Here is a 20,712-nt window from a genome sequence, read left to right as displayed (position 1 = left end):
GAGCCATTGCCTAAGACAGCGGGGGCGGGGAGGCCGCTAGTGGCTGGCTGTTCCGCGGGCTGTTCCTTCCCCTGGGGTGTTCGATCCCCACAGCCCGGGGGGGGGGCAGAGGAGCTGGAACTGGGGGTGCTGCACCCCCTGGCTGGACGTGGTTGCATCACATCCAGGGTTTACAATTTTGTTCAATGGTGTCAGCACCCCCCTGTACAAACTCTCCCAGCCCCTGGTGGGTGTGAGCCGGGGGGGGAGGAGGGGCTCCAGGCCCCCAGCCAAGCTGTGAGTGGAGGCCAAGCCATTGGGGGGCTGCAGCCCTCCTGACTCCATGGATGGGGGTCTGGCCCCTCCCCCAGCTCTTGGCAGTGGGGTCCCGAGGTCGGGGTGGGTGTGTGGTGGAGCCCGCCGTCTGGTAACACACACGCCCAGGAAGAGGCTGGTGACATTGAGTTGCTCATTCATCTTTATTAGACAGAACATGGCAAAGCCCAATCACCCCGGCTATGTGGGTGCTGCCCCTGGACCCCCAGCTAGGCTCTGTGCCCCCCGGGGGAGCATTGGGGGCCACCAGGTTGGGGACAGTGTGGCTGGAGTGCAGCCTGCAGGCTCCTGGCATGAGCACGTGGGGCTGGCCCCCCTGCCTCCCTTGGCCCTGTTGCTTGCCATCCTGTGGGGCTGGTGAGAACCCTGGCAACAGCCCAATGGCAGCAACCTCGCCCCGGCTGGAGCCTGGGCCCCATTCAAACCCAATCTGCATGGCCTCCCGCACCGTCCCCTGGCCTCACCCTCTCCCCAACCTCCAGCCCCCTCCTGCCCTTCCCCCCCTTCAGTCTCCCCCTCCCCCTAGATATTTTACTGTCTTTTGGGAGCCACTCAAGGAACCATCCCCCCAAGCCCTCTTTGCCCCACGGACTCACTCTTTACCCTAGAGCCTCCCCCAAATCTACAGGCTCCCTGGCTCTTGCACCGCTGAACACCTGGGAGGGCCTGTCTACAGCCCAGCTCCCCGTGGGCAGAGCCCCCTCCCCCCGGCCGTGAGTCCCAGGCCGGCTGCCGCCCGTGCCACGCTGTCACTGTGGGAGCGTCCGGTGGCTCTCGGGGCACCAGGGAAGGGCCAGGCTGAGCTGTGGGGGTAGGACTCCCCAGCAGGGAGGTGCCATCTCCAGCCGCAGGCAGCAGCTCTGCTCCTGCTGGGGGCATGTCGCAATCTCAGCCAGACACCAGATCTTGGGCTGCTGGGCCGGCGTCCCCTGTGTCAGCTCAGCAGCGTTGGGCTGTGGGCTTGGCCGCTGGTGCTCTGACTCCAGGCAGGGGCCTGGGCTGCCCTCCTTGGGGCTGCCCCCTGTGCCAGGGCTGCCCCCCGGCCCCTCGCCCTGAGTCTCGCCCTCGCCGGCGTCTCTGTCCGACTTGCTGCAGGGGGCCCAACTCAGCTGCTTCTCCTTCTTGAGGCGCCGCCGTGCGTTGGCGAACCAGGTGGAGACCTGGGTGAGGCTCATCTTGCTGCTGATGGCCAGCATGAGCTTCTCGCCCTTGCTGGGGTAGGGGTGCCTCAAGTGCTGGCCCAGCCAGGCCTTCAGGGCGCTGGTGCTCTCCCGGGAGGTGGCCGCCTTGGCTCGGGACAGCTCCGCGGGCAGGCCCTGGCCGAAGCGGGGGGAGCACAGCACGGGGCCGGGTAGGAGCAGGGGCTGGAGGTTGTAAGCAGCCGTCACCTGGAAGGCAGGGGAAGGGGCGGTGAAGCCCTGGTTGCAGAGGTGCGTGGGCAGGGAAGGGGCTCGCTGGTGGATTGCCCAAGCCATGCCCTCCCAGACCTGCCCCGGGGATGCCCCAGCACATCTCCCAGTGTTCAGCCACCTGGGACTGGCACATTTGTTGGCATCTGCTCCCTCCTGTCACGGGGGCTGTTCCCCACAAAGCCACCCCGAGCGGAGAGCGGGGCCTTTGCTCCGGCCAATCTAGTGCCCTTCCCCCATATCCTGCTGGGGCTCCCACACTGGGAACGCCCCCCCCCCCACGCCCTCTTGGCTCTGTGTGCTAGGGGCAGGCTGGGCTCTGAGGATACACCCCTGGGCTAGCCCTGTGTGCTGCTGGGGCTGCTCCAGGAGCTTGGGGGGCGGGGGCGGGGGCGGGGGGGGGAAACGACGACGATGTGGGACTGTCCCAGCCCAGCCCTGCCAGAGCAGAGCCCTGACCCACTGAGCTGAGCCTGGGGACAGACACAGTCTGTGGGGCAGGGGAAGGAGGGTGCTGGGCAGGCCCAGCTCTGCCCCACCAATGCAGAGTACTGAATGCCACAGGCAGCCCCCTAGGGTTTGCTGGAGGGGGCTCCCATCACCCACCCTTGTGGGGAGCACTGCAGCCCCGCCTGACCCAATGGCCAGGGCAGGACCACAGCTCCTGGGTACTATTGTCCCGGCGGGGGGGGGGGGCTTAGAGTGCCCCTACAGCCAGCCACTCCCCCAGCCACCCCACAACAGGGAGAGCTGCTACCCCACAGGGAATGAGAGACCCCAGGAGGGGAGGCAGGCAAGTCCCAGTCTCTGGGGCAGAGTCTGTTCAGCTGGCTGCAGGGGACCAAGGCGTGAGTAGCAGAGTGGGCAGTGATGCCCAGCTTTACCCACTCACCCGCAATGCCCCTGCCCCAGTGCCAGGGCTAGACCCCCCCCCAGGACTCCTGGCTCCCTGCCCCTGAGCCACCCACTAGCCTCCTCCCCCATTTGAGCTCAGGGTGGCAGACACTTTGCCAGTGGGTGCTTGGCGCCTGCCTTCCGCGCAGCTAACTGCCTGCCCCCCTTTTCCCGCTGGGGTGGGGGGGGGCACGCGCAGGGCACCCTCTGGATGGCAGCAGACAGCCCCTGCGGCCCCCCCAACGCCCCAGGCCTGGCGCGTCACTTACTGGCTGTGCAAGGAGGCTCAGGTGCGGCGGCAGCAGGTTGGAGCCCTGTGGGGCTGGGCGGGTGCAGGGCAGCTGCAGGAGAGCGTGGGGAGGGGGAGGCAGCAGCCCTGGGGCACCCCACACCCCTCTGGGGGCCCCCGGCTTGTTGCCAGCCTGAGCCTCCCCCCACACCAGCTGTGCAACTGCCATGCTGCTAGGACCAGTGGGAGGGAGCCCAGAGCCCAGAGCTTTATAGGGGGCGGGGGGGGGGGCGGGGGGGGGCCAGCAGGGTGATTGACAGCTGCTTAGCAAGGACGAGCAGCCTGGTGCCAGCTCACATTAAAGCGCCTGCACAGATTGTCTGGGCGGTGAATCCCCCAGCCCGGCTGGGTCCCTGTGTGCTGAACATGCCACGGTCATGCCACCACCACGCTCCCGTGCCAGCCGTCCCGGGGGTGACCCGTGGAGCCAGGCCGGAGGAGGCCCGTGCGTAGGGCAACAGTGCCTGGCTGGCACAGTGAGGGGCCTGCTGCAACGACACATGGGGCACGACATCCCCAAGCCCCCCGGGCTAGCCCCCACTGGGCTGGAGGGGGGGTGGGCTCAGCCTCATGCCCACACGCGGGGGCCCATGACCGGAGGGCGGCAGCGGTGCAGCTGGCGGGGGCAGGGCGGGGGTGGCACACGCCTTAGCCCACGGCTGGGGCGAGACGGGAGGAGCCGTTGGTCTGGCACCGGTGCTGCAGTGGGGCCTGCGGTGAAGGGAACCGGGCTGCCTGAGGCCTATAGTGTGGCAGGCCCCCGCCACTGCCTGGGCACCGCGTCCAAGGAAACCCCTGGGCCCTGCCCAGCGTGGGGCGTGGGCAGGGGAGAGAACCCACCTTGCTGCCTGGCCCCTCACCCCAGCTGCAGCCACAGCTCTGGGGTCCTCAGGGCGGTGCCCCGTGCTACCGGGGTGCACTGAGCCCAGCTGTGGGTGGCTGGAGTGGCCCCGGCTGAAGGGTCCATTACTGAGCCCTGGGCAGAACCACTGCGATCTGCACCCTCGCTGCCTGGGGAGGCGCAGGCGAGCCCCGGCGGGCAGGGCCGGCAGCAGGGGGGCAGATTCCAAACAGCAGCAGCTGCTCCGCGGTGCCGGGGAGACCCCAGCAGCAGGGCGAGCATGGGCGGGTGTACGTCAGCCTCTCACCCTGGTGCCACCCCGCCCTGCCCCCAGGGGCTCTGGTCCTCAGCCCCGCCGTTCACTCAGTCCCTGGCGGGAGGGTGCCCCCGACCCCGAGGACTGGACTCTGCCCCCCCACCTGGCCGGGGCTCAGGCAGACCCAGACCCACAGCTGCGCACAGTGTTTTATTTCAGTGTCAGGATCCATTAGAAAAAAGCAGAGTGCGGCAGGGGCGAGGTGCAGCCGGGCTGTAACCGAGCGAGCCCCACCACCGAGGGTGATGGTCAGCGCCACGCACACGGGAATCGCCAGGGCAGGACAGCCGCGGCTGCAGGTCAGGACTGGACAGGGGGAGGAGCTGTGTTAGTATGAACTTTGGGAAACACGGCGCCTCTTGGCCCTGCTCCGGCTGGGCAGTCGCTAGCAGGGCCCATCCACTGCCCTTCCCCAGACCCTGAGCACTCGGGGCAGCCTGAGCCCCCCGGCAGCGGGTGGGACTGGGGCTGGGGCCGGCAGGGGCCAGGAGCCGGCCCCACTAGCGGGAGAACTTGCGCACGGTGCGGTACGAGTCTGGCACGGTGAGGTGCTGCGCCTGCCCCCGCTCCTCCTCCTCCATCAGGTCCTCGGCAGAGCCCCAGCACTTCCGGGCCCGGCTGCTGCCTTTGGGCAAGAGCAGGCAGGCCAGAGCCCTGTTCCTGCCGTGCACTTCTGGCAGCTCTGGGGGAGAGAGAGGGCAGGGCAGTGTCAGGGCAGGAGACGCAGCCCCCTCCCAGCAGGGCCTACAACCCCCAGCCCCCCCCCGCCCCCGGCAGCCCCTCCCCCAGCCCTGGGGGCACAGCTGCAGCTCAGCGGGTGCACAGGGTGGCAGGGAGTGCCCAGCCCTTACACGGCCCCTCCCCGCAGGCAGCCAGGCCCTGGCTTGTGTGCTCTCCCTCATGCACCCGCTGCTTGTGGCCCCACACCCCACCATGGACCCGCCTTCTGGAGAGGCTGCGAGGGAGGCGCCCGACCCCTGGAGCTCGGGCAGGAGGCCCCACAGGGAGACGGGGCCCCCGAAGGGTGGACAGACAGACAGACAAGGGGCACTTCTCACGGGGCATCGTGGCAGCTCTGTCCAGGGGCTTGTCTGCTCTCAGGTAGTGCCTGGCCAGGTGCCCGCTGTAATCCCGCACGTTCTGCTTGGCACCTGCCGGGACACACAGCTCAGCTCCGGCCTGGCGATGAAGAATGCACCAGGAGGGCTCCACGCCCTGGGGCATGACCCCCACCCCCACAGGGGTCACCCAGCGGGTGGGGCCCTTGGCGTCAGCCCCACCCAACCCCCTTCCCAGTGCTTTCCTGTGCCAGTGGTGTCATCAGAAGGGCCCCAGGCCAGGGGGGGCAGGTCCCTGGGGCGGGTGCTGCTCACCGTAGCTCCGGACGAGCAGGTCCATGACCTGGCGGTGCCCATGCAGTGCGGCAATGTGCAGGGGGGTGTAGCCCTGGGGGGGACACAGGAGGCATCAGGACGCGAGGAACCGGTGGCTTCAGACCCCCAGCCCAGCCCAGCAGGAAGGAAATGGGCCAATCTCCCACCCAGGGGACATGGACATCACCCCCTTAGAGAGGCCCCCCGACCCTACAGAAACACCCCCTTCCACAGCACAGCCCCCCAGTGATCTCTCTGCCCCCATCCTTCCCAATGAGACCCCCCCAGCATCCAGTCCTGCTCCACCAACTATCACCCCGCCCCTGGGCACCAGAGCCACTGCCTAATCTGTCCTGAGGAGCCTGCTGCGAGGTCTGTCCGTCTGTCCTTCCCGGGCACCTGCATACTCACGCCCTGTGTGGGTGGGGGAGGGGAGAAGAGAGCACAGGCTTAGTACAGAGCTCCAGGACCCCTTCCAGGTAACCCTACACGCCCGGCACACGCAGTGCCATGCTCCCAGTGCAGATGGGCCCCAGCCGCCACCCCTCTCCCGACATGGCCCATCCCACCTGAGCTCAGGCTGCAGCCCTCTGGGGCCATCGCCAGCAATGGTGTCCTGGCAAGCCCCCGGCAGCCCCGCGTGCCCTCGGCTCCTCCCACCCGCCCAGCGGCTGGGCACACGGCAGGCAGGTACTCACGTGCTGGGTCCGAGCAAAGGGCCAGCAGCATGGGGAGGGAAGAGGAGAACCCATTAGGGCCAGGCATGTATGGATTGCCCCCCTCCCTCGCTGCTCACAGCCCCCTCCACCCCCCAGGGCTTCCCAGGCCAGGGACCCCACCCTCTGGCCCCCACTCAGGGATGCTGGGAGGCCAGGGGCTGGGGCTGGCAGAGCCCCTACTGGGACCTGCTGCCTGGGGCTGCAGCCCCTCCAGTGCCAGCCCTGCACAGGGCCCCGAGCCCGCCTGCCTCCCCTCGCCTGCCGGGACTCACCGCTCGCATGTTGACATCAGCGCCTGCAGCCACCAGCAGCGAGGCCATGTCCTCCTTGCCGTGTTTGGCCGCCCAGTGCAGCGCCGTCTGCGGGGAGAGGCAGGGCTGGGCTCAGAACCCCCAACACAGCCTCACCCATCCCCTGACAGGGCCTGGCTCCCCCCATGCTGGGCTCAGGCAAAGCCACCTCTGCTCCACCCCAGCCCCACTCTCCCGGGAAGAGGCACCTCCAGCGGGGAACGGGGGCAGGACACAGACACCAGCACCTCTCCCCAGCGGCTCCATGACACCTCCCGTGGGGCTGACGGGGCACTGCCCCGGGCAGGAGTCACTATGTCTAACCCCTGTGCAGAGACCAGTGACAGTGGGGCAGGCCTAGGTGAGTGCAGAGAGGGAGGGGCTATTGTCAGGCCCGTCAGATGGGGAAACTGAGGCCCAGGGAAAGTCCTGACCACGAAGGCCCCACAGTGAGCCAGCATCAGAGCAAGAAACAGAACCCAGGAGTCCTGACTCCCAGCCCTGAGCTGAGTCCATCTGCCCACTCTGCCCTAGTGCCCTGCTGGGCCCCCCTGCCCTGCACCCCATCTGCCAGCGCTCAGCTCACTGGGGAGGAGCCAGGGAGCCCCGGCCTGGGAATGCAGCAGGGAGGGGGTGAGGCTGATCCTGGGGTCCCAGAAGGGTCATACTTACAAACTGCTCCCGGGCGAGGTGGATGGCAGCGCCAGCAGGGATGGGCAGCAGGGTCGGGCAGAGAAGGAGACGTGTTAGAAGCATTGCACGGGGCCCCCAGAGCCAGCGCGGCACTGGCCCAACGTGGGGGACGGCAGCCAAAACCTTCCACTTGGGGCAGGAAACTCGACCACCAAACGTCTGGATTTGGACACCCTGCCGGGGCCTGGGAGGAGCTGTTCTTCAGGGCCCCTTCTTCCCTATAGCCCGGGCTGTTGGCTGGACTACCCTGCTAGTGACCCCTGGGGCTCAGCTGAGCTCCCGTCCAGACTACCTGGGCTCCCTGCTGTGCACTGGGGCTCCCGCCAGAGACCAGGGGTCAACCAACCTGAAGCAAACCTAACACCCCCCAGAGCCTCTGCGGGAGCAGCCAGTTCCACCTGCCCCACACCTGCCCCAACTTACCCCCTGAGCCGCACCGGAACCAGAGCAGGTCAGCGACCGGGAAGAGAGAGAGAGCAGGAAATCAGAGCCTGTAGATGGAGGGGGCGGGGTACAGGCCTGGGGGAGGGCAAGAGGGCGGGGAGGAGACAGGCAGGTGCCGGGCAGTGGAGGACAGGTGAGGCCAGTGGGTTCATTAGCTGCAGGAGGGGCTGGGATTTCACAGGAGTTTGGGGTCCCAAGTGCTTGACTTTGCCCCAGGCCCCTCTGGGATTTGCAAGGCAGTGCAGAGGAATTGGACCATTGCGCGACCCACCCCCAGCTCCAGCCTGAGCCACCTGCTCAGGGCTGGAGGGAGCATGGGCCTGGCATGGCCCTGTACTCACCGAGGTGAAGTCCTGTAGCACGTCCCGCGAAACCAGAGAAAGAGAGAGAAAATGATTGAGCTCAGGTTAGGGCTGGGGCAGCCCCCCTCTCTGGGACACAGAGCAGCCCCCTCCCTGCCCAAGAGCAGCGGGTTGGGCCCAGAGCCCCTCCCACTTTCCCCAGCCAGCTGAGCACATCAGGCCGGGCATGAGGGCCACACTTGCCTTCCTGGTGGCTAGGGATGGCTCCTGTTTGAGCAGGTGACTCAGGGTGAGCAGGTGGCCACTGGCTGCCCCCTGCAGCCACTCCTTCTCCACCAGGTCCAGCTGCGGGGGAGAGACACAGTGAGCGACAGACAGCAGCACCGGGGCCCGACAGGGCCAGGGGGGCCTCACAATGGCTCTCGGCCCAGAGGGAGACGGGTTCTCACTCGGGCTGTCAAGCCATTTAAAAAATTAATCGTGATTAATCACACTCTTAAAGAATACTAGAATACCATTTATTTAAACATTTTTGGATGTTTTCTACATTTTCAAATATATCAATTTCAATTACAACACAGAATAGAAAGGGCACAGGGCTCACTTGATATTATTATTTTTATTTCAAATATTTGCACTGTAAAAAACAAAAGAAATAGTATTTTACAATTCACCTAACACAAGTACTGCAGTGCAATCTCTTTATCATGAAAGTTGAACTTATAAATGTAGAATTACGTACAAAAAATAACTGCATTCAAAAATAAAACAGTGTAAAACTTTAGAGCCTACAAGTCCACTCGGTCCTACTGTCACGGAGTCCCTGGGCGATGCTCTAGAACTGCTCCCCATGAAGCCAGTCAGGACTCTGGGGCAGTCGCCTTTCTGTGAGCAGCCTGTCTTCAGGACACACAGCTCACACAGCTTCCACCTTCCTGGGTCTGACCTCAGAGCATTCAGCATCCTCTGCCCCTCCGTGCGCTTCCCACAGCGAGTCCGCCCAGGCAGGCTCCTGGGGAAGCCAGAGGGTCCTGCCCCCCAACTTCGCAGTCAGACATGACTCTCAGCCAGCCAGTAAAACAGAGGTTTATTAGATGACAGGAACATGGTCTAAAACAGAGCGTGCAGGTGCAGAGAACAGGACCCCTCAGCTGGGTCCATTTTGGGGGGAGGCAGTGAGCCAGACAACCACGTCTGCCCTTCACTCCATGTCCCAGCCAGCCCCAAACTGAAACTCCCTCCAGCCCCTCCTCCTCTGGGCTTTGTCCATTTCCCGGGCCAGGAGGTCACCGGATTCCTTTGTTCTCCAACCCTTTAGCTCTCACCTTGCAGGGGGGAAGGGCCCAGGCCATCAGTTGCCAGGAAACAGGGTGTCGGCCATTCTCTGTGTCCAGACCCCTGCACACACCTGCCCTCTAGGGCTCTGCAATGATCATACACCCTTATCCCACCACCTAGATACTTGAGAACTGCCTAGGGGAAACTGAGGCACCCCCACACTATTCGGAGGAAACATTAAGACCAGTCCCACTTCGTCACACCTACTTCAGCCAATTACTCAGACAAACAAGTTTCAGAGTAGCAGCTGTGTTAGTCTGTATCTGCAAAAAGGAAAGGCACCTTAGAGACTAACCAATTTATTTGAGCATAAGCTTTCGTGAGCTACAGCTCACTTCATCGGGTGCCTTCAGTGGACAAACAAGTTTGTTTCCATTTGCAGGAGATAATGCTGCCCACTTCTTGTTTACGTCAACAGAAAGTGAGAACAGGCATTCGCATGGCACTTTTGTAGCCAGTGTTGTAAGATATTTACGTACCAGACGCGTTAAAGATTCATATGTCCCTTCATGCTTCAGCCACCATTCTAGGGGACATGCGTCCATGCTGATGACAGGTTCTGCTCGATAACAATCCAAAGCAGTCCGGACTGACGCGTGTTCATTTTCATTACCTGAGTCAGATGCCACCAGCAGAAGGTTGATTTTCTTTTTTGGTGGTGTGGGTTCGGCAGTTTCCGCATTGGAGTGTTGCTCTTTTAAGACTTCTGAAAGCATGCTCCACACCTCTTCCCTCTCAGATTTTGGAAGGCACTTCTGATTCTTAAACCTTGGGTCGAGTGCTGTAGCTATCTTTAGAAATCTCACATTGGTACCTTTTTTGCGTTTTGTCAAATCTGCTGTGAAAGTGTTCTTAAAACAACAATATGTGCTGGGTCAGCATCCGAGACTGCTATAACATGAACTATATGGCAGAATGCGGGTAAAATAGAACAGGGGACATACAGTTTTCCCCCAAGGAGTTCGGTCACTAATTTAATTAACACACTGCTTTTTTAACGAACATCATCAGCATGGAAGCATGTCCTCTGGAATGGTGGCCAAAGCACGAAGGGGCATATGAATGTTTAGCGTATCTGGCACATAAATACCCTGCAATGCCAGCTACAAAAGTGCCATGCGAATGCCTGTTCTCACTTTCTGTAATAGTGAGAATAGTGTAATAAGAAGAGGGCAGCATTATCTTCCGTACATGTAAACAAACTTGTTTTTCTGAGCAATTGGCTGAACAAGAAGTAGGACTGAGTGGACTTGTAGACTCTAAAGTTTTACACTGTTTTGTTTTTGAGTGCAGTTATGTAACTCAAAAAAATCTACATTTGTAAATTGCACTTTCACGACAAAGAGTTTGCATTACAGTACTTGTATGTGGTGAATTGAAAAATACTATTTCTTTTATCATTTTACAGTGCAAATATTTGTAACAAAAATAATATCAAGTGAGCACTGTACCCTTTGTATTCTGTGTTGTAATTGAAATCGATATATTTGTAAATGTAGAAAAACATCCAAAATATTTAATAAATTTCAATTGGTATTTTATTGTTTAACAGTGCAATAAATCGCGATTAATTTTTTTGAGTTAATCACATGAGTTAACTGCGATTAATTGATAGCCCTAGTTCCCACCTCTCAGCAGCACCGGGACCCCACAGGGCGGGGGGGCTCACAGCGGCCCTCAGCCCAGAGGGAGATGGGTTCCCACTTCTCAGCAGGGAAGCTGGGCGGACCCCAGCTCGAGAACACGGGCCGGGGATGAGGCGAGGAGGGGCTCAGCGTCGGCTGCCGGAGGGAGTCGGGGCTCTCGTCTGGGAAGGGACCCAGCCGCTCCGAGAGATCCAGAGCCTGAACACGGAGGTCCCTGCAGCGTGGCTGGGCTTGGGGCCACCAGAACCGTCTGCGCTTCCACCTCTCTCGCTCTGGGCCACCCTAAGGCCTCCCTGGGCCGTGTCCAGGGACGAGCAAACCCGCCTGTTGTGCCAGCACTGTGTGAGTCCAGTGAAAGGCTGGGCGAGGTGTGGTCACCCCGGCGGGGCGCACGAGGCTCTGCCAGGGGCTGGCTCAGTGGGACTGGCTGAGCGGAGCTGACGGTGCCAAGCAGGAGGGCTGGAGCCCTGCAGGTCCTGTCTAAGGAGCTGCACGGCCTGCCCTGTGCAGGAAGAGGGAGACCCCAGGGAGCAGGGGGGCCTGGCACACTGACGGGGCCTGTCCTAGAGACTGTTCCACGGCTGGGGGCATAGCACCGGTCCTGGGCGTCCGACACCCCGTCCTCCCTACTACTCACCGCCACAGGGCTGGAGCCCAGGCTGCTCCCTCCATCTTCGGAGGCCTCATGCTCCGACGCAGGCTGCCGGGAGAGCAGAGGGAGAGGGCGGGAGGTGCACGGGGCTGCCAGGAAGGGGCGCTCTCCCCGCACATGGGGGCAGGGGGAGTGACGCAGCTGCAGCCAGTGCCCACTGCCCCTTCTGACGGCACCAAGGGACACCACAGCTCGGGGGGAGTCCCCCAGCCCCACCTCCTCCCCCACCTTCCAGGGAACCTCCCTGTCCTGCCTGCCAGCCCTGCAGCTGGGTGCCAGGCTCTCCGCAGCCCAGGACTGACCTGGGTTCCGTGTGGCAGAGACCCAAGAGCCGCCGGGCTGCTTGGCCAGCAGAGCCAGGCCTGGGGTCGGGCCCCTGGTGACGGAGCTGGAGCCCGCAACACGTCTGTCTGCTCCGTGGAGCAGGGCCAGGAATACTGCCATGTGCAGTGGTGCCGGGTCCCGGCTGGCCCATGGGGCTGCTGGGGCCTGCAGGGCACACACAATCCCAGCCAGGGGCCCGGCCCAGCCCCTGCATTTCCCCAGTGCCCCCATTCAGCCCCTCAGCAGCACGGTGTTGGCAGCTGCCAGCGACCCCAGACTCCTGCTCGGGATCGCCGTCTGCAGCGGCCCCAAACCCCTGGGGCTCTAACCCCGCTGTACCTCCTGCTGCCCATGCCCCCGAGACCACGGTCCCCCCCAACACTCGCCATTCTCTGCCCATTCACCGGGGGTGTCTCCCACAGCACACCCCTCCCCTGGCAGTTAGAGACCTGCTACCCAGTGCGTCCCTGGGGGGCCCTGCCTGTGTGTGAGCCCCAGACCAGGCTCCTTCTGCCCCTCCCGCCGCCACTGGCTACTTTGCCGGGCACCCCTCACCTTGGAGACGCTCTCTGCATCCTCCTCTGCCGCTCTTGGGGGCTCTGGCTCAGGCTGTGGGTTGGGGGCTGTCACAGGGCTGCCCCAGGCTGCAGGGCTCTGCCCCCCAGGAGACTGCCAAGGGAGGAATTCAGGATGACCTGCCTGCAGGGAGCACAGGGGCTGGGGCCTGAGTGAAACAGAGCCCCTGGGGCTCCACGCTGGGGCCCCGGCCCAGAGCTCTCCCCCTTCCCCTCCCCCTGGGACCCCTTTCCTCTCCCCCTGGCCCAGAGCTCTCCCTCTTCCCCTCCCCCCGGCCCAGAAATCTCCCCCTTCCCCTTCCCCGAGGAAACACAGGGGCCCAGCCTGGAACAGAGGAGCCCCCGGCTCCCAGCACCCGAGCTCAGGGCCTCGTGCATCAGGATGGGCCAGGTGCTCTGCAGCCAGCCAGCAGCTGCCTGAGGGGAGAGACCCAAACCCAGCCTGGCCCCAGGGATGGTAGCACAGCAGGGGCCAAACCGCTCAGCCCCCCTTCACCATGGGGCCTCGGGGAGCCGCCCAGCACGTGTGCCCAGCCCGAGCGCCGTTCCCACCTCTGCTGCCGGCAGCGCCCTACGTGCCCTCCCCAAGCTCCGAGGCCACACAAGCCCCCGCGGGGCAGGGGATGTGGGGGCTGCTGTGGTGGGCAGGGGCCAGGGAGCCAAGGGAGGGGGAAGCCCATGGCAGTGCCCTGGGGGGGGCGAGGGTTCCCTGCGTCTCACCGAAGCACTGACGTCAGTGACCAGGATGTGGGGCATTGCAGGCCCTTCAGCTGGCCCTGCCCGCCGGCCCTCCCACAGGGCCATGCCGGCCAGTAGGCCAGGCACCGCTTCCCGGGAGCCTCGCTTCAGCACCACGTACTCTTCGCCCTGTGGGTCAGATCAGAGCAAGTCATGGCCTGGTGCACCCAGCGCCCTCCCACCGCTGGGCCCTGGGGCCTGGGCTTAGCTCAGGAGGTGCCCTGCTGGACCAGGGCTAGCTAGTTCCCAAGATCCATGAAAGCCTCGTGGGGCTGAGCTGTGGGGACAAGGGCTGTTCAGACCTCCCTGGAACGGGGACTGCCGTTCATGCCACTGGGGGCCAACCACAGTCCCTTCGCCAGTGGGGCCCCCTCCAGCTGCTCCTGGCAGCAGCTGGATTCCCCTGTTCTGGCCCTTTCCCACCAGAACAAGGCACAAAATGCTGGAAAACTCCTGTCCCCCAGAACATCCCGAGAGCCAGCGTTACTGCAGCTGGAGCAGCCCCATGGAGCCCTGCCTCCCTAACATCCTGTGGCGGTGAGTCCCCCGGGACAACGTCACAATCATGCCGAGGAGAACTCCCTTCTATTGACTGACCCCTTCCTGCCCCATCTGCCAGCGCAGAGATCCCCTCCCCATCGAGCCGGGCTCTCTGGCACGCTGCTCCGGGCTGAGGAAGTGCCTGGTCACCAGCCCTCAGTACAGGCTTAGGAAACAGCCAGCCACAAACAATGGAACAAGCAGACCCGGGTCCCTCCGCGCAGGGATAAAAGCCCCGCAGCATGGCTGGGGCTGGCCCAGGCCACCTGACTCGGGCTCCGGGGCGAAAAAATCGCAGACATTTGGGCTCAGGCTGGAGCTGAGTTCTGGGAACTTCCCACCTCGCAGGGCGCCTGAGCGTCTGCACAGCGATTTTCAGTCCCGCAGCCGGAGCCCAGGCCAGCAGCGGGGTTGTAGCCCTGTGTAGATGCAGCTCGGGGGCCAGAGCTAACAGCTGGGGGCTAAGCAGCATCACACCGGCCCCCTGCGCAGCGCACAGCAGGACCAAAGTGAACATGCAGGTAACACAGGACTGAGCCCCACGGGTGGGCAGGGTTCCCCCCAAGGCAGCCCCACAGCCCCCCGGGCAGGCAGCGTCACCCCCCCAGGCAGCCCCAGAGCCCCCCAGACAGGCAGGGTCACCCCCCCGGGCAGGCAGGGTCACCCCCCCCAACAGCCCCAGAGTCCCCCGGGCAGGCAGGGTCACCCCCCCCCAACAGCCCCAGAGCCCCCCGGGCAGGCAGGGTCACCCCCCCCCAACAGCCCCAGAGTCCCCCAGGCAGGCAGGGTCACCCCCTCTCCCAACAGCCCCAGAGTCCCCCAGGCAGGCAGGGTCACACCCCACCCGACAGCCCCAGAGTCCCCCGGGCAGGCAGGGTCACCCCCCCTCCCAACAGCCCCAGAGCCCCCCGGGCAGGCAGGGTCACCCCCCCCAACAGCCCCAGAGTCCCCCGGGCATGCAGGGTCACGCCCCCCAACAGCCCCAGAGCCCCCCGGGCAGGCAGGATCACACCCCCTGACAGCCCCAGAGCCCCCCGGGCAGGCAGGATCACTCCCCCGACAGCCCCAGAGCCCCCCGGGCAGGCAGGGTCACCCCCAAGGCAGCAAGGCTGGAGTGCCCAGCAGGCCCACGGCAGTTCGAGGTCACTAGTTGAGCATGTTGGTACCTGCTGGAAGCTGCTCCCCAGGCCAGAAGGGAGCTGCCAGGACCCCCTGGCTGCGGGGGTCTCTCTGGCGAGAGTGCTGGAGAGGAGGGCTGGCCTGGCTGGGATCACACACAGTCCTATCTCCCCAGAGCAGACATGCAGACAGGAACCCTCTCCCAGGGCTCCACCCAGACAGGCCAGCTGACAGCTGCGGGGGGCGGGGGGGGGGGAGCACTGGGTTTAAAGTGACCCCTTGCACAGGGCCCTGGGGCTGGAAGGGGTCTGGGGGCCCAGACATTCCCTGCTCAGCAGCCCCCCAGGCAGTGTCCTCCGGGAGCATCTGCCATGCCAGCCCGAGGTCAGTCTAGGGGAGAGAGCCATCACCCAGATTCTATCCCCAGCAGGGCCGGGCCAGTTTGGGTGAAGCCGCGACTCCCAGAGATGAGCCCCACCTCTTACACTGAACCGGCACCTGCCAGGTTAACATCGCAAGGGCACCAGGAGGGACACAGGAACGGCCAGACAGGCTCAGCCCTGAGGCCCATTGCTCCAGTCTCCAAACAGCCAGCCCCAGACATGTCAGAGGGAGGTACAAGGATCCCACAGTCAATCAACGGGGAGAATCGGCCCCCCACAAAGGTCTCACCCTGATCTCCAATAGTCAAAGACCAGTTCAGACCCTGGAACTCTTCCAAACACTTTGTCAGCATTAACTGTGACATTTCTGGAGATTCGGGATCTCCATCCCCCTTGAGTTCTTGGCTCAGTGACATCCTGTGGCAGTGAGTTCCACAGGCTAATTACACAATGTGTGAACAAGAATTTCCTTTATCAGTTTTGAATTTCGCACCTGTCAGTTTCACTGGCCGCTCCCTGGTGCCTGTGCTGTGGCTCAGTTTTTCCAGCCTTGCTTGTTCTCTTCACCCTTCCCTGACCCCTCAGCTGCGTGCGACGGGGCCCAGCGCTGCCCACAGGATCCGCACCATCGATTGATGCAAAGGTGCTAGAACGTTCCCCGTGTTATTCTCCACCCCGGCCCTTGTGCCGCCGAACAGCTCAGCTCTTTTGCCCACAGCAGAGGTCTCCACTGGCACCCAGCTCCCGTCCCTGGCAGTTAATCTAGACCCCCAGGAGGTGTCAAATTGTCCCCTCCAATGTGCATTACTTCATGTTTATCAACACTGAGTTCCATTTGCCACCATGTTCCTGGATTCCGAGGCCAGAAGGGACCACTGCGATCATCCAGTCTGACCGGGCCAGAGACCTGCCCCCAAACCATTCCTAGAGCAGAGCTCTTGGAGAAACATCCCGTCTGGATTTAAAGGAGTCAGTGATGGGAACCCACCCTGGGCCCCGGGAAGTCGTTCCAATGGGAAACTACCTCACTTGTGAAAAATGACGCCTTATTTCCTAATTTGTCTAACTTCAGCATGCCCCATTGGATGGTGTTAGACCTTCCTCTGTGCCACTGACCATCACCCAAGAGCGGGAAGGGAAGTGAAGTGAGACGAACTGTGTTGTCCACTCTCCTGGCTGCGTTTGCTCTCTCCAGTCCGGAATAGTTAACTTCCCGCCAGCTGCCACGTTTGCCCCCACCCTGCCCACCTCCTGCTCCGATCACTAATAACTTGATTAAACAACACAGGCTCCAGCCTGGCACCTTGGAGCCTGCTTTGACCTTGTGACACGGTGAGAACTAAGTGACCATTTCTCCCTGCTCTTTGCTGTCTCCTAGGCCGTTTGCCTCTCATCCGGGATGACAACTAGCCTCTCTAGTAGCTTCTTGTGCATGACCTTATCCACCCAGACGTTGGAATCGAAACAAATGAGGCCACCTGGTTCCCCTTCCCGACACAGGCCTGCACCTGGACCACAAGATCCGTTTCAAGTTACACCTTCACTTAAACCGCTGCTGCTGTGTGTGCAGACCAGCCCCACTCAGGACCAGGCGGAGGACACAGCACCTTTGCCAGCTCTGGGTCGAGGCCAGAAGGGCCTGCTTGGAGCCCCAGAGCGAGCCGGCTGGCCTACACACACCCAGGGGTGCCGTGGGGCCACTGCTGGCTGAAATCGCCCACAGTCCACGAGAGGCAGCCGGCATCTCTCTCAGGAGCCTGTGGTCAGAGTGAGGGCTGGAAACACTCTGGCTGGGGCTGATAAATGGTTAACGAATTAGTTGCTCAATCATTGTGCAAGGGGGAAGCTAAGCCCAACCCCCATTCCTGTTAGCACAAGGGAGAGGCAAACCCCTATATCCTGCCCTGACTGCAGCCCCCGCAGCCTGGGCCATTTCTGGCAGGATGTGCTGAGGGAGGCGGCAGAGACTTTCCGGCTTCCACTGGGGACTGACCCAGAAGAAACAGGACAAAGGAGCTCAGGCAAGGGGGGCTGGAGCTGAGCATTTGGGGAACAGCCAGGGGCGGCTTGGTTCAGGCAGCTGTGAGCAGCTGTTTTAGGGCAGGGGCCTGGGAGTCAGGAGCCCCCAGATGGGAACCCGCCCGGGGAGTCTCCCTGCTCAGACACAGATTATCTCCCAGGTTGGATCCGTAATTAAACACCGACTAATCACACTCTCAGGATATTAAACATGTAACAAACCCGCTTAGCTCTGGCCAGGGACGGGGAACGGGAAGGTCACCCAGGCTAATGAGCAGCAAGAGCAGTGGTGTCTCCAAGCGCTGACCCCCAGAGCTCTCCTAGGGTAAGTCCAGCCCGCATCACAGCCCCCCCTTTTCCCCTGCGCTGGTGGAGGGGCCCAGGGGCTCAGACCCCGCCTAGCACAGGGGTCACCTCCCCAACGCCCCAGATCCTGCGCACACAGCACGGCCAGCATAGCACCCCCTTCACCCCTCCTAGTGCCAGGCAAAGCCCCCCCCAACTACTCCATCCTGTCCCCAAGCCACAAGAGGCCTCTCACCCACCCTGTCCTATGGCCAGGGCACCATGGGCCAAACACAAAGAGAAACCTGGTTCCCCCTGTACTGCTCCCAGCACACAGCTCACACTCAGCAGTGACAAGGTCCCGGGGCCTGCACAGGCCGGCCACTCTCATGAAGGGGGCCTGTCAGCCCACGGCTCCGAGCAACAGCCCCCGATTCTACCGGCAACTCCGCTCCAGCTCGCTTGGCATGCACCCCGATCCTCCTGGAGCCCAGGCTTCGCCCAGCCACGTGGGGGACCCTGGCCCTTTTGCTCTTCCCTCAACTCCCTCCAGTTTCTCAGCATGGCTTGGGCCACAGGCTGAACACTAATGCTGGGGTGGGGGCTGTCTCCAATGGACCCAGAACCAGTCTGAGGGGAGGTCTCCCTGGGGGCCAAGCACCGATCTCTGGGAGAATCTCTAGGGGCCAAGCACCGATCTCTGGGGGGGTCTCCCCGGGGGCCAAGCACTGATCCTGGACGGGGGCGTCTCCATGGGGGCCAAGCACTGATCTCTGGGGGGGGTCTCTCTACGGGCCAAGAACTGATCCTGGGGGGGGTCTCTCTAGGGGCCAAGCACCAAACTCTAGGGGGTCTCCCCGGGGGCCAAGCACTGATCCTGGGCGGGGGGTCTCCGTGGGGGCCAAGCACCGATCTCTGGGGGGGGTCTCCGTGGGGGCCAAGCACTGATCCTGGGCAGGGGGTCTCCGTGGGGGCCAAGCACTGATCCTGGGCAGGGGGTCTCCGTGGGGGCCAAGCACCGATCTCTGCGGGGGGTCTCCCCGGGGGCCAAGCACTGATCCTGGGGGGGTCTCTCTAGGAGCCAAGCACCGATCTCTGCGGGGGGTCTCCCCGGGGGCCAAGCACTGATCCTGGGCAGGGGGTCTCAGTGGGGGCCAAGCACTGATCCTGGGCAGGGGGTCTCCGTGGGGGCCAAGCACCGATCTCTGCGGGGGGTCTCCCCGGGGGCCAAGCACTGATCCTGGGGGGGTCTCTCTAGGAGCCAAGCACCGATCTCTGCGGGGGGTCTCCCCGGGGGCCAAGCACTGATCCTGGGGGGGTATCTCTAGGGGCCAAGCACCGATCTCTGGGGGGGGGGTCTCCCCAGGGGCCAAGCACTGATCCTGGGGGGGTCTCTCTAGGGGCCAAGCACCGATCTCTGGGGGGATCTCCCGGGGGCCAAGCACTGATTCTGGGGGGGTCTCTCTAGGGGCCAAGCACCGATCTCTGGGGGGGGTTCTCCCCGGGGGCCAAGCACTGATCCTGGGGGGGTCTCTCTAGGGGCCAAGCACCGATCTCTGCGGGGGGTCTCCCCGGGGGCCAAGCACTGATCCTGGGGGGGTATCTCTAGGGGCCAAGCACCGATCTCTGGGGGGGGGGGTCTCCCCAGGGGCCAAGCACTGATCCTGGGGGGGTCTCTCTAGGGGCCAAGCACCGATCTCTGGGGGGATCTCCCGGGGGCCAAGCACTGATTCTGGGGGGGTCTCTCTAGGGGCCAAGCACCGATCTCTGGGGGGGGTTCTCCCCGGGGGCCAAGCACTGATCCTGGGGGGGTCTCTCTAGGGGCCAAGCACCGATCTCTGGGGGGTTCTCCCCGGGGGCCAAGCACTGATCCTGGGGGGGTCTCTCTAGGGGCCAAGCACCGATCTCTGGGGGGATCTCCCGGGGGCCAAGCACTGATCCTGGGGGGGTCTCTCTAGGGGCCAAGCACCGATCTCTGGGGGGTTCTCCCCGGGGGCCAAGCACTGATCCTGGGGGGGTCTCTCTAGGGGCCAAGCACCGATCTCTGGGGGGATCTCCCGGGGGCCAAGCACTGATTCTGGGGGGGTCTCTCTAGGGGCCAAGCACCGATCTCTGGGGGAGGTCTCCCGGGGGCCAAGCACTGATCCTGGGGGGGTATCTCTAGGGGCCAAGCACCGATCTCTGGGGGGGGTCTCCCGGGGGCCAAGCACCGATCCTGGGGGGGTCTCTCTAGGGGCCAAGCACCGATCTCTGGGGGAGGTCTCCCGGGGGCCAAGCACCGATCCTGGGGGAGCTGCGAGTCTCTCCCTGGGGCGGCGGCCGAAATGCCGGTTCCGAGGTGGATGTTGGGCCCGGGTCCCTCGGCGCCGGGCACGGGGCGCTGGCTCTGGGACAGCCGAGATGCGGGGACCCCTTAGGGACCATCCTCCCCGAGCCCTCCGCCCAGCCCTGGCCCACCTGGGAGCCGGGGTCCCGGAGGGGGCCGGTGTCGCTCCCGCGGCTCGGCTCCGCGCTGGGCCGGGGCGCTGCGGCAGGCGGGGCGCGGAGCGCACGGTCCAGCCCAGGACGCTGCGCCCCGGAGCGGCCCGTCCGCGGGGGTCGAGCCCCGGGCACCTCGCAGTCTCTGCCCCGAGCCCCGCTGCCGGCCCCGGGTTCAGCCGCCGGGTCCAGCCCGGCTCTCAGAGCCCCCGGCGACCGGCCGGGCTGTTGGCGGAGCGCGGGGCAGGCGGCAGCTTAGAGCATGGGGGCGGCCTGGGGGCTGCAGCCTACGGGATGGGTGGGGCACGGCCTGTGTGTGGGGGGGGGCTGACGGGTGGGGCACGGCCTGTGTGTGGGGGGGGCTGATGGGAGGGGGACGGGCCTGCAGGCTAGGGGATGGGGGGCGGCCTGAAGTGGGGACTGCAGCAAGCAGACCGTGTGGGAGGGGAGCCTGCAGGCTAGGGGATGTGGGGCTGCCTGTGGGGGGGACCCCTGCAGCCTACGAGAGGGGGGCAGCCTGTGGGGGAGGGGCTGCAGGCTAGGGGATGGGTGGGGCACTGCCTGAAAGGGGGGGGGCCTGTGTGTGTGGAGGCGGTTGCAGCCTAGGGAATGGGTGGGGCACGGCCTGTGGGGGGCGGTGTGAAGTGGGGGCTGCTGCAAGCAGCCTGTTTGTGTGTGTGGGAGGTGCGCAGCCTGTGTGTGGGGTGGGAGAAGTCCACACCCTAGGGGA

The 20,712-nt window shown here is 64.0% G+C and overlaps 2 protein-coding genes across 6 annotated transcripts; both read right to left on the bottom strand.

Annotated features, from left to right (window-relative positions):
• Positions 1–850: 850 nt before the first annotated feature.
• LOC125622203 (uncharacterized) lies at positions 851–4,068 on the bottom strand. The gene has a single exon (XM_048819988.2). The coding sequence runs from the start codon at positions 1,788–1,790 to the stop codon at positions 1,065–1,067; it is 726 nt and encodes a 241-aa protein (XP_048675945.2). The 5' UTR covers positions 1,791–4,068; the 3' UTR covers positions 851–1,064.
• Positions 4,069–4,201: 133 nt separating this feature from the next.
• On the bottom strand, positions 4,202–20,264 carry LOC125622202 (uncharacterized). 5 transcript variants are annotated; one of them, XR_012664654.1, is made up of 8 exons: positions 19,962–20,264; positions 13,141–13,287; positions 12,401–12,544; positions 11,507–11,569; positions 8,129–8,230; positions 6,429–7,936; positions 5,123–6,138; positions 4,690–4,746 (listed from the first exon to the last, which is right to left on the bottom strand). XR_012664654.1 is itself a non-coding variant. In XM_075118605.1 (5 exons), exons 1-5 carry the CDS (start codon positions 7,200–7,202, stop codon positions 4,565–4,567), a joined length of 519 nt encoding a protein of 172 aa, XP_074974706.1. In that variant the 5' UTR covers positions 7,203–7,587; the 3' UTR covers positions 4,202–4,564. The 5 variants fall into 5 exon arrangements, 2 of the variants coding, with proteins under 2 accessions (XP_074974706.1, XP_074974707.1); XR_012664655.1 differs by lacking the exon at positions 19,962–20,264 and adding an exon at positions 15,694–16,618; XM_075118605.1 differs by lacking the exons at positions 8,129–8,230; positions 11,507–11,569; positions 12,401–12,544; positions 13,141–13,287; positions 19,962–20,264 and having other exon boundaries at positions 4,202–4,746; positions 5,123–5,215; positions 5,438–5,510; positions 6,429–6,515; positions 7,119–7,587.
• Between the last annotated feature and the right edge of the window lie 448 nt (positions 20,265–20,712).

Source organism: Caretta caretta, chromosome 13 (assembly GCF_965140235.1).
Source record: "Caretta caretta isolate rCarCar2 chromosome 13, rCarCar1.hap1, whole genome shotgun sequence".
Classification (NCBI taxonomy): Eukaryota; Metazoa; Chordata; order Testudines; family Cheloniidae; genus Caretta; species Caretta caretta.
This window is presented reverse-complemented; position numbering and strand designations above follow the sequence as displayed.

Excerpts from the sequence above, each read along its gene's own strand:
- LOC125622203 (XM_048819988.2), bottom strand. The coding sequence starts at position 1,790 with ATGGCTTGGGCAATCCACCAGCGAGCCCCTTCCCTGCCCACGCACCTC.
- LOC125622202 (XM_075118605.1), bottom strand. The coding sequence starts at position 7,202 with ATGCTTCTAACACGTCTCCTTCTCTGCCCGACCCTGCTGCCCATCCCT. Across the intron at positions 6,516-7,118 it reads ACCTCGCCCGGGAGCAGTTT|ACGGCGCTGCACTGGGCGGC; the intron begins GTAAGTATGACC and ends CTCTCCCCGCAG. Across the intron at positions 5,511-6,428 it reads CTGATGTCAACATGCGAGCG|GGCTACACCCCCCTGCACAT; the intron begins GTGAGTCCCGGC and ends TGTCCCCCCCAG.